This window comes from Ostrea edulis, chromosome 1, assembly GCF_947568905.1.
Source record: "Ostrea edulis chromosome 1, xbOstEdul1.1, whole genome shotgun sequence".
Taxonomy (NCBI): Eukaryota; Metazoa; Mollusca; class Bivalvia; order Ostreida; family Ostreidae; genus Ostrea; species Ostrea edulis.
The window spans coordinates 75365663-75378162 of record NC_079164.1 but is presented as its reverse complement, the minus strand read 5'-3'; the positions used below and the strand labels follow the sequence as shown (position 1 = coordinate 75378162).

The following is a 12500-nucleotide window of genomic DNA, read 5'->3' as shown; positions in this document are numbered from 1 at the left end:
AACCAGTCTTGCATATGAGAGTAAATTAAAAAACAATTTCAAAATAACAGTTCAGAAATTGAGTCATGTGAGTTTATCTTCATTACAGTTTGGGAATATGCAAGCCTCCTCATTTTTAGGTCACCTGACTCGGGTGACCTATTGCCATTGCTCTTTGCCCATCGTCGTGTGTTAACAATTGAACATTTTTAACATCTTGATACCTATCATTCCAATTCTTTCAAATTTAGGGCGTGGCCTAACTTGGCATATAGTGTTTATGTGTAAAACATTTAAATAACATATTCTTTAATGCTATTGATACTAAATTGAAACTAAATAGGTATTTAGAAGGAGTGTGCTACCAAAATTGTAAATTTCATGATCCCAGGGGTAGGTTTTTTTTTGGGGTGTTGGTTTAGATGTCTCTACGTCTTGTTACCTTTCCTAATTCAGTTTATTACATTAACCAACCCTTTTTCAGGAGCAGAAGAGACAGGCATGCCAAGACCCTAGACATAGCTCAAGAGGAGGTCCTGACATGTTTAGGAATCCATATTTATGAGAGACTCCATCGCATTTGGCAGAAGCTGAAGGCAGAGGAGCAAACATGGCAGATCCTGTTTTATCTCGGTGTTGATGCACTGAAGAAAAGTTTTGAGGTATTATATACATCCATAATGCACTTGACAACATCCATTAGAAAAAATGGATTACTCATGAATGACAGGTTTATATTTAATTGATTTGAATGAATCCATTGTAGATGGCCATGGAAAGGAAACAAGGAATCTCCAACTTGGAGCTGATCTGTGAAGAACTTTTGGAGGAGGAGAGGGTAAAGGAACAGAAGAGGGAGCAGAAGCGACAGAAACGAAAAAAGAAGAAGGCTAAGTCTTCTCAAATTGTCGACCCTGCTGAAACACAGACTGAGGAAACTCCCGTTCAGTGTGAGGTTAGTAGAGATTAGAATAATTATGGAAGTGTGTCACCTTCCGCAGAAAAAAGTAGTTTGTTTTAGTGCATTCAACAGAGTGAAAATAGTCTTTTTGCCCAATATACTGTTGAAGTGTGTGTGTCCTATACATAGTCATATCTCTGATTCAGTTACTAGTTGTTGTATTTTGGAGATGTGAATGAGCAGTATTTTGAAGTTGGTTGAAAGTCCAACTTGGTGAAAAACAATACAAGACGAGGATTGATTTGTAATACAAGTGACTTTCAAAAGTCAATGGGACCTCCATAAAACTTCAAGAGATCAAGGTTCAAGTTTTAGTACAAAAAATCGACACTTCAGTTTACCAATTTTAACTGTTACACTATCGAATATAAAGTGTGAAGATGGCGAAATTTATAATTTCATTTTCCTGTGTAGTATATCTAGTTTTAAAACTTTATTTCATCTGAAATATGAATAAAAGAAAGTCTGTATTTTTTTTGTATTTATTTAGTTATTCTTTAATTGTTGCAGTGAAAAAAATTGTTTTATCTCATAATCATTGTTCAACTTCCAAATTTAATATTAAAGATTGTTTGATAGTTACAGTCGATCATTGACCATTTAATCCCCAAGTTGGAATGTTGTGGAGATGTGTCAATGCCAATTACCATGTTGTCTCTCTGTGTTTTCTGAACTGCAAACAATGAATTTCTTTACATGTATAAACAATTAGTGCTTCAAGGTATTAAGAGTAAATTTTCGAGGATTATGTATATAGCGGGACTAAATTTTACTTCAAATGTTTGAGAGTTTTGACAGATCGAGAATTCAAGAGTTAATATGATTATTTATATAGATCGAGAATTTCGAGAGATCGATGTTAGTCATCTCAAATCACCTGTACATGTATGACTTTTTATATATAAAAGGTTAAGTAATATTATACAGCTGAATTAAACTATCATGTAGCCTGACAAGCAGGCATCAACTTGTGAACATTTTTAACTTCTCAGAAACACCTAAACCAATACGCCGGTTTCGAGATACGTCCGAGTTATTTCCCTTTGGAGAACTCTCGTACATAGTAAGGCGCGAAAGAATTTGTTTACACGCGGGAGTGGGACAGATATTCATCATAGCGTAAGTGAATGTACTCAGTAAGTTTCTCATACGCTGTTTGAAAACCCGAATTCGACTGATACACAAGCTAAGTAAGAGATAAATATTTAGAGAGTAATTAAATACATAGAATTCTTATCCTATCACATTGTTTCGCTGGTCATAAGTACCATATCCAAGACATTTCTTGCAAATATGACATTGTTTGTATGTTTCCACTTCGGTAAAACATTTCTTTCGATAGTATTTAGTATTTCCCACATTTACATATTTAAAGAGAAGCCGCTTTTAATACATTTCTTCGTCTTCCTCGTTGGCTGTATATCCACTCTGTCCCACTTAGGCATTCAAAGTTCCACTAAATGCACCTCCTATACAGAAGAGTTCGTATCTCGAAACTGACCTATTGTCACCAAAATTGGTATGTAGCATCTTTTAAAGATATGGGGAATGAACGTTGTGAATAAATTAGTCATTTAAGGTAATTCCACCCCTCTAGAATATAGGTTCAATCTTATATTGATTCTTCAAATTATATATTTTAGTAACAAATAAAAATGATAGAATAAGTATGTTGCGGTATCAATAAATTTTTTATCAATTAGCACACATATACCTGTTATCATTGTTAAAAAATTGCAATTTCCCTTAAACAGCAATATCAAAATTTCACAAAAACTGGTTATAATGATATAATGATATTCATAACAATTTCAAGAAACTGTTTCTTTAAAGAATATACAAAATGTTTGTGAGAAATAAAGGAAATCTATCGCATAATGGACTTGATAAATAATTTAATGAAAACAGAGTTATTGCCCTTGGATTCAATATTTTGAAACATATAATTGATGATTCATATATAACTTAGACTTTTGAAATATGTTATGGTTAACAAGATTTTTTACAATAACTATTGAAAAAGACTCCAACAAAATTTATGTTCCTGTCATGCATAAATCATAGGCTTTGTGAAATCTGATGACATCACAGGAGTGTGGAACTATGTTAATACTGCCATTGGTCCAGAACTTTGAAAATAATGCAATCTTTAAAGGTCTCTTACTTTATTCCTGAACAAGTGGCAGACAAATTGAGTGTATAGTTAGAATATATATAGAGGTCTCTTCTCAGCTTTTTAAAATTGTGGGTCCCAGAGCTGACCTAAATAGGTCATACATATATGTATATAGAGAAAGGTTTTTGTTTGTTTTTACTTCTTAACATGTGGAACATAGGAGATACACAATTATTTTCAAATTGTTGAAATTCATGATGCAGGAATTGTGGATTTGTAAGGGTTTGTAGATCACATGTCATCTTGAAAGAGTTGTAGTGTTTAGATATTCTATAAGGCAAAAAACCAATGAATAATCACAGCTTAAATGATAGCTATCGAGATACCAAAAATCACAGCTTAAATGATGGCTATCAAGATACCAGAATTACAGTTTCAGAAAGGAACAGTTTTTTTTTAAAAATTGAAAACAATAGTAGATGGCAGTATATGGAATCTGCATTACAAGGAGATAATCATTATTGTTATAAAATGTCAGGAAATAAGTGTGGCAGTATATAAATATTACAATAGAATAATGGTAGTAATATGAAATATGACTACAGAAGAGTTTAGATTTGAGAAATTTTGCCTATTTTTAGAATGTGAACAATAAATGAATGTCATGTTTTGATTTTGTAGTGTGATAAGAACCAGTCCTGTAGTAATGACAAAATGACTCACAAGTCATGCTCAGAGAAGTGTAGAGTGTTTGGTGATCAAAATTCCAATACAACACTAGCTTCCAGGGAGAGTTGTCGGACGTCCGGAACACCGGAGCGGCAGATGAAGAACGGGAGTATGAACAGTGATTGTGGATATTCCTCGGATGTGGAAGGCTGTGAGTTTAGTATGCCCAGTTCTAATGAGGGTTCGGACATTCTCTGTGATGGCAGATGCAGTAGTCATGATGGTAAGAATGCTCATTTCTAAATTTCTTAAATGCATGATTTACAGTATGCATTTTCTCAAAAAATCGGATACCTAAGATCAACGTTTTAAAAAAAACTTTAATTCTTTTAAAACAGTTGAACTCCGGTATCTCGAACACCGATATCTCGAATACCATGTATAAATCGAAGTGATTCTGAAGTCCCAACCACTTATTCTTTAAGTATTTTACCCTCGAACCCTCAGATATCTTGAAGTTTTTTCTCAGTTTGATCGAGTTCTAAGATAACAAGATTTGACTGTAGTTGATCGCATGAAGATTTTTGAATGAGCTAACAAGGGAATATTTTTGTAGATGATCGAAACTGCATCGCTATGCAAGATCATTTAATTCTTAATTGATAAGCGGAAAGAAATTTTCTATCTTGCAAGATTTTTCATTAAAAGGGCCAGTGGTTCATGTATAGTGAACAGTAATTGTTATTTTTATTTGAAAGCTTCAATATGGTTGAATAATAAAAATTTAAATATATTTTATAGTCGATTTACAGTAGGTGTATTGGATTGTTTGCATAATTATGCAATTTTGTATATGTACATTGTATATTGTAGGCGGAGACAGTGTTTGTGAGTCGTTGATTGACAGATGTAACTCTTGTTCCAATTCCGTTTGTCATGGTCCTCCTAAAAAACAGGACCACAGTTACTGTACACACAAACCCAAGGTAAATGTAATCTATTGTGTGTTGCATTGTTAATGCAAAATATTGACATTATCCAAATTTAGAAGGTTGGCCACCACAAAGGAAATGGTATATCAACAGTTATGGGCTTTTGCTTCCATGTGTAAAAAAAGTTTTCACAAAGAATAGGCATGAATAGCATCTTTATATGGAAAATATATGTGAAAAATGTTAAGGAAATACTGTAGATATGTCATTCTTATATTTTGAAGGAATGTCAAATCAATGAATTTTTTATATTATGAAGAATTATTCAAGGACATTTTGAAGTCTGGGGGTGGAGGGTTGTTATTTTGTCATTGTCCAAACTATATCTTATAAACGATTTGTTGTTCTTTTGTGAGCACAAATTCATTACTTCCCACCATCCTGTGCACCCTGAGGGGAGTATTGGTCCTGTAAGAACAGCTTTAGTTTTATCCTTGAAGAAGTTCATCATATTCCTAAAGTCTGTTTGCATATATACCCTAGTGAACAGGGGTTTTAAGATATGGTGGTCCAGGGACCTAAAGTTGAAGGGGCTGACTAGCTAATTTTCACCTACCAGTATCAAACAGAAAAAGAATATTTGAAAAGTATTTCAAAGGAAAAAAAAAAGAATTTGAAAGCATGTACTTTTCATTTCTTGTTAGATGGTTTACAAAGCACATGGGAGCACTAGTTTACTATAGAGTACATTCACATCGCCAAAACGTTTTAGTTTTATTTAAAAGTGAAAAAAATTTGAAGCATCAGTTTGATAGCATCAATTTGACAGCATGATAAGAATTAAGCCACGATGTAATGAGGAAACCATGAACAGGGTCAACAAACATTGTTTCAGTTTTGTTTTCATTTGCCAATGGACTAGCTATTTAATGTTATGGACTAGTGATTAGAAAAAGCTTTTCCTTTTACCAGTGAATGTTTAGGGAAACTTTAACCCCTGTCAGAGTAAATAAACCATTCGTGGATGTACCAATATTCAGAGTACTGTATATGGACTTTGCTTCGGAACATTATGCTAATGTTACTTTGAAAGAGAATCTAACGACTGTATGTTATATATTGTAGAATGATTCGTCTACTCTCAGTGTAAGCTGTAAATGTGCCAACGGTAGTCCATCCCTTATCCAGATGAGTCTCCAGGATATGTTAGAGGTATGATAGCAAGGGGTAAAAACTCCATAGTTAAGGGGGATCAATACTTTTCCAAAAGCAAAGTTTGCTCATTTTGATGGAGAATAACTGTACAACTTTCTGATTTTTGGTCGCAAGATATGACATCGTAAATTTATTACTTTTCCTGCAGTTTTGTACTTTTGTCTAGATATCTTAATTTTCTTGTTTTCATAGCGGGCATTTGAGCACTGTGATTTTAATTTTACTGCAATTTTATTATTAAAAGGGACATGGACACGATTTGAGCTGAAAAATTTTCAAATTTTATTTTTCCATTTTTATTGTTTACAATGCTTAACTAAAGTATTTCTAATGGTCAACCAAAATTTGAATATCAGTTGTGGAGTTACAAGTGAGATACAGCACTCATAATTCTTTGTTATGTGAACAAGGCTCGTGCCATGTTTTTGTTTACATACAGGTTGCTTAATGGAAAATAGCATGTTTAAAACAAAATGAAATGTGCCAAACACTAGAAACTTGAATTGTGTTCAGAATTAAATTGTAAATTGAAAAAATCTGTTCTGCACTAAACTTTTTCTAGTATATTTAACCTATGTAAACAAAAACAAGACACAAGTCTTGTTTACCTATAAACAAAGAATTGTGAGCTCTGTATCTCCCTTGTACCTCGACAACTGACATTCAAATTTTGCTGACTATTAGAAATACCTTATTTAAGCATTTTAAACATTAAAAATGAAAAAATAAAACTTGAAAAATTTCAGCTCAAATCATGTCCATGTCCCATTAAGGTTTGTTTCACAAGAATTGATGTTTGGTAAAAATATGTTTGAAATCTGGAGGATGTGCATTTTCCCAATTTTTAGGAGTCCGTGTTATCACTCAGCAAACTCTTACAAGTCGCTACAGAAACTGTGTATTCATCAATTACTGAAAGGATCATTCAGTGCGTGTTCTTTGTATGCGATATCAATAAATCACTATGAAATGTGACAATATCCACAATTTTTCAGCACATAACAGTCTCTGTTTACATTTGACAAAAACCGATTCTTTTCGAGGCCTTCTGAGATCACCGAATTGCTGAAAGGTTTCTCAAAGATCTCGGGGTGTGTACAGGGGATTTAAAGGGTTGTCCTAGTGTGACCAAGGGAAATCACTGAGGTGTGAAGAAAAGTGGGCACTCTTTGAAAGACCTTTGAGAGGTCATTGAGAAATCTGAGATTGTTCGGTGGTTTTCTCTTCACTCTTTGATATAGAGATTATCTACCTTTATGATCATTTAGAGTCTGTTTTGGGCAAAGTTAGAAACTTTCATTGAGAGATCATGGCTATCTGGTGACTTTTGCATTGCAAAGCAATTTCCCAACTATATATAGAGGTTAACTTAGAAGAAGAGACTGAATTTTTTTTGCATTTATTTTCCTTCCCTAACTAACATGGATAAAAATGTGGACAATTTTTCTGACATTTTATGGTTTTCAATGTTGATATTCTGTGTCTTTCGTAGGCTCCGTGTACCTCGGATGATGAAGACTTCATTTCAGAAGAGGAAATTCAGCTTTTCAAGGCCAACCAATCCAACCTCCTCCTGAAACGACAAGAATTACGAGAAACGCTGCGGAAACGCTTCGACACTCTCCAACAGCAGAGATCACCAGAGATGTCTAGTCTCGATCATGTTGTGCAGAAGATGTGTAATTTGTAGAACGAGCATTGCCATACTACGTCTGTGATGAGCTTCAATGCTTTCCTGGTTTTGTTTGATTTCGTTTATTGACATTGTTGAGATCACATGCTTTTTGAACTGTATAAAGAAAATTCACACTTTCATTTTTTACGTACACACTGTTTCGAGATTCTTTTCTACAAAATGATTTATTGATATTTTAGGAAGGCTCTGGTACTGAAAGTGAGAGAATTCTTTAAGAATGGCGATTAAAGCTAAAACCATTTTTCACTCATTTTCTTTTCATGTGAAATTAGGTTTATGAAGACATCTTTTATATTTTTCTGAAAAGTGATCTAACTAATTGTGGTGTATCATTCAGGAATTTCATGTGTAATGGATATTTTCTGCAGTTGTCTAATTTTTGCATATTGATGCAGATAGAAAAAAATCCGTCAAAGTATTTATATAGATATATATATATAGGTACATACAAGTATGATGCAAGCACAGAAATTGGAAATGCAGGATATGATTTGCTACCTTTTGGGGATGAAATCACAAAAATTCCAACTGCATTAAATATTTGATATATGGTATTTTCCCATTGAAATTTCTTATTATAAATAACCATAACAACATCTGTTATATTAAAGGAAAAATTCTATAGTTCAAGAGAAAACATGATCTTGGCATGTATGGGGGTACTCATGAGGCAATTTATAAGGAGGATATGGAAACAGAATATGTGCTTATTCTGATTTCAAGATGAAACAGCTGCACAAAGTAATGAGTTATTGCATTGTTTGAAGTGCTAGTTACGGGAGACAAGTCCATGTCTATTGTTGAACAGTTTGAGGCAAGATTTGGCCTCGGAGGATAAGATTTTTATTCTGTGATAAAAACATGGTAGTTTACAATTATACATTGTAGATGATATTTATTGTCCATTAATATTTAAATAATCACAATGCTCTGGATGAAAACTTGATAAATTTAACAAAAGTGTTATCAAAGGGTTCATTTCAATATGTAATGCTGGAAACCAAGTTTGTTGTACAAACAAATTAACATTTCCTTTAATTGTATTTCATTAACGTACAGCCATTGCTCTAATGAATTTTTTAAAAATCTATATCCTTAATTGTTAAACTTAAGAGTCACTATGAGAAACTTCTTATAAAGAAGGGAAAACAAATTCACAATGGTAACATAAATGAATGTTTTAATGACACAGTGAAACCAGCTCACTGTTGCAGCCATATTTCTTTTGACATGCATTGTATACTTTGCTTGTTTTGAGGGCCTTATTGTCAGTGTTTCGGTCGGAAGTGGTGGTTGCTGGAGTCCATGATGCAAGTAAACTTTCCATGAAAAAATCTGACTCACTGTCGGAGTTTGATCTTGGAAAATACTTCGACATGTTTATGTCTGGTTAGACCATGGAACAACAGATTTGGAATGTTGAAATATGTCGTTACCATTTGATGTGTTAACTCTGGGACATTGCTGCATGTTTTAACAGAGTATTAAATGTCGGTTTTCTGTAAAACAACTTGTTACCTGCTTTACATACTGTACCAATGAAAATTGCTTTGGGTTATTATATCGTTTAAATATCAGGCTGGAGAAAACAGCACAAGTTGGTTTGCAGTATTGTAAATGATGTAGGATTAAAATGTACAACAGCAATAAACAATGGTAGTGATGGGTGTGTGTAGATAAGCAGCCGTTTAAGGAAATATAGACATGGTCGAGGTGTTGAATTTATATTTGCTGTAACTTGCAGGTTAATTTAAACTGAGAGATGATCATTTTGTTGAAATAAAACTATATTATTTACATATGATGAAGTTGTCTTGATTGGGGCAGGTGTTTCAGAAGATGTCCTTATACATAGTTTTGCTAAAGTCAACTTGGAAAAAAGGGCATAGTCTATCTGTAGAACATTTGGTGCGTCTTCACCCAGGACCAAAGTTATTTGGCCAAAATCGGGGTCATTAAGCCCTGCATTTGAATCTCTTTGTGAAGATTCCTGCATTGTATGGTGACAAACTGAATCCTTGTGGTTCTGGAGAAGATTGTTAAAGGATTTCAAACCTTTTGTGGCTTCCATTGGGAGTCATAGTTTGAACTCAACTGATCCATTAAAATTATTCAATTTCAATTCTTTATCTTGGCACTCAATGAGAGTGTTAAACATGTAGGCAGTGATCAAATTCAACACTACGACACAAAATACTGTATAAGTGGAATTTTAGCGAGACCCAAATTTAGCGATTTTCCATGAATATAATAGTATAATATGTATTTAGCGAGAGCTGATTGTAGTGACTTTATAATCCAGGAAAGGTAACTATTACCTCTGTTGTGGAATAAATTGTTAGTGATATTCAATTTTAACAATCTCATCATGCTCACTAATAATGCCAAAATTAAATCCACACTAAATATTCTACTTATATGGTAAGGGTTCATATAACAACTCGTACTGTAACAGCATTTGTCTGTTTATAGCTAGCAATTACTTCAGAGCATACGACATTGCACTCTGTTTCAAACCTGCATTTTGCATAATCCCCACATTTTCTTCAAAGAACATGTGTTAGAAAATTCAACACAGACTTTTGGCTGCAAAAATTCCATGAGTCAAGCATAAATCAAACAAAATAGGTTTTTTACTACTTTAATTCAACAACTTAAAAATTAAATTCATCCACAGAGAAAGCCTATAAATGAATTCTATCTTTGGTGTAACACTGTTTTTATTTTCTATTTATAGCCCATGCACAAGTTTTGCAATGTAGTTGATGCAGCAGAACCTTAACAACTAAATATTGATTGATGAAAAAAATGGGACAAATCTATCAAAACAAGGTGCATGTTAAAAGCATGTTGATAAAGCAAAATGTAGAGAAAACATTGTCCCCTAATATAATTACAACATGTATTATATTACTATGTTTTTATGAAAATTTTCTATGCAAAATGCTTGTGCAGAATTGAGAGTGAGACGATACAGTAAAACACATACATGTACACTGTTGAGGGACGAACAGTTTTGATTCATAATAAATGTAATTCATTATATCCAATACGCAAGACAAGTTCATGACATGTTTTAAAATGACAGGGACTGTGTGAACTCATTATATGTGTCTTAGCTGTAATTGTGTTTGACTGTAGTCAGTAAGGCTCTGCTGTTGAGCTGAAATTTTATTCGTAATCACAAAGTATGTTCAAAAGTTGAACAGTTATAACTTATAATGCAGTCTTTATTACAATTACTTGTAATGGTGATATTCTGGTTAACTGCTTTTTTCTCTCAAAATACAACGACTGTAACAATACAACTGTCACTGTAATCATATGGTCTCTCTGATGTTTTACATGAGACTCAAGGTCTCTCTGATGTTTTATATGAGATTCTAGGTGTCTTTTATGTTTTACATGAAATTCTAGGTTTCTCTGATGTTTTACATGAGATTCTAGGTCTATGTGACCGATTCTCAAAGAAAACATTATTTTGTTTGTGTCTCATACAGTTCTCATACAATTGGGCTATCGATGACTTATATTGTATTTTCATATATTTATAACTTTTTCATATTCCCCTTTCTGTAAATCAGTGGCCGCAACATGGCATTGCTCTCGAGGTTTTAAAAATTGATATAAAATCATGTTTTCATTTTTGGCTGCAGGAAATCAGCCAATTAAGTTCACTGAATTACTACAGTAGTGTAGATGTAACCAAGATTTACAAAAAGGGTAATAAAAACAAGACAGGTGTGCCTTGCTAAAAACAGCGCTACAGTGACACTACCACTATGTATAAAAACTCCAGTACATAAACAGTATGTACAGATGTGTGATTTATCAAAATATATCAAAATATATAAATTAATAAATGAAGTAAATCCTAAATCAAAAATACATATCAAAAACCATATATGCATACCTGTCAACTAACATTTGTTCAAAAGCTGAGTTTAAATGTCATCAGATTTATACAAAATCAAACGAAAATACAAAATTTACAGACAAAAATTGAAGAAAAAAACCAAACTGCAAAACTTATTTGTGAACTGGTCCTCATTTCTTTTTACACACGATCTTCTTGTATCATTAGATCATTATGAGCCTCATCACCATGGAGACTGTTGTTGTCAGTGTTGCCTGTTCTACATTTATCTTCCACTTCTTCTATGGTGTCAGGTAGCTTTGTTGCCATGGTTTCTGGCAACAACAACAGAAGAATACTGGCAACAAGAGAGATAACCCCAATGATGATCACAGAAATGGACTTGTGGCTCAAGTCACCCTAAAAAAAAAAAAAGAAAATACACGTGTAAAAATAATTTGGGCCTTATGTCGAAGCACAAAGCAATATTGACATTTATCATAACTAAAAATGCTTTAGATCAAAGCTTTTACTTAAATTTTATCTCATGTTTACAACTCAATGCTGTTTGATTTTTCATGAACCAGTCAAACTGCAGAGAAACTTGATCTTTCAGTACACTAGAAAACAGTTTTGAATCTCTAGCTGTTGAGTTTCTTACCAAGGCTAGAATCTGTGGGGCTACAACCCCTCCCACTCGAGCCCAGAATGCACAGCTACCCATCCCTATGTTCCTGAAAAAGTCAAGGGAAAGTGTTCAAATCAAAATGTACACACAATTTCAGAAAAGTCACTATCAGTACACCACGACTGAATGAAACCTGAAATGATTGTCAGAAGTATACTGTTTACAGGGAGTGCCCTTATTCTATTTTCGCTCCTTTCACCCTTGTTGTGAGGGACAAATTTAAGAATGGAGTTATCTCTGGGCGAATTTTAAAATGGGTGGAACTGTTTGCAAGGGTAGAAGGATGAAAAAAAAAACATGGGTTGAAAATATCCTTGTACCCAGTATGTAGGACACGTTTCAAATTTCCATAAATAGACAGAATAAGAGAATTGCCTGTGTAAACTTA

General features: G+C 33.4%; 2 protein-coding genes across 6 annotated transcripts in view; one reads left to right on the top strand and one right to left on the bottom strand.

Moving 5' to 3' along the window:
- The window catches only part of LOC125681212 (gametogenetin-binding protein 2-like), a 17625-nt gene extending 8258 nt beyond the window's left edge, over positions 1 to 9367 (top strand). For all 4 annotated transcript variants that reach the window (XM_048921209.2, XM_056160606.1, XM_048921200.2 and 1 more), the window contains 6 exons: positions 464 to 641; positions 746 to 934; positions 3738 to 4008; positions 4599 to 4711; positions 5783 to 5869; positions 7365 to 9367. In XM_048921209.2, coding sequence (XP_048777166.1) covers positions 464 to 641; positions 746 to 934; positions 3738 to 4008; positions 4599 to 4711; positions 5783 to 5869; positions 7365 to 7562 — 1036 coding nt within the window. In that variant the 3' untranslated portion in view covers positions 7563 to 9367. The remainder of the gene's footprint in view (positions 1 to 463; positions 642 to 745; positions 935 to 3737; positions 4009 to 4598; positions 4712 to 5782; positions 5870 to 7364) is intronic.
- An 828-nt stretch (positions 9368 to 10195) lies between these two features.
- Positions 10196 to 12500, bottom strand: part of LOC125681240 (organic cation transporter protein-like) — a 17210-nt gene continuing 14905 nt past the window's right edge. For both annotated transcript variants that reach the window (XM_048921249.2, XM_056160624.1), the window contains exons 9-10: positions 12086 to 12158; positions 10196 to 11844 (exon numbers count right to left, since the gene is read on the bottom strand). In XM_048921249.2, coding sequence (XP_048777206.2) covers positions 11626 to 11844; positions 12086 to 12158 — 292 coding nt within the window. In that variant the 3' untranslated portion in view covers positions 10196 to 11625. The remainder of the gene's footprint in view (positions 11845 to 12085; positions 12159 to 12500) is intronic.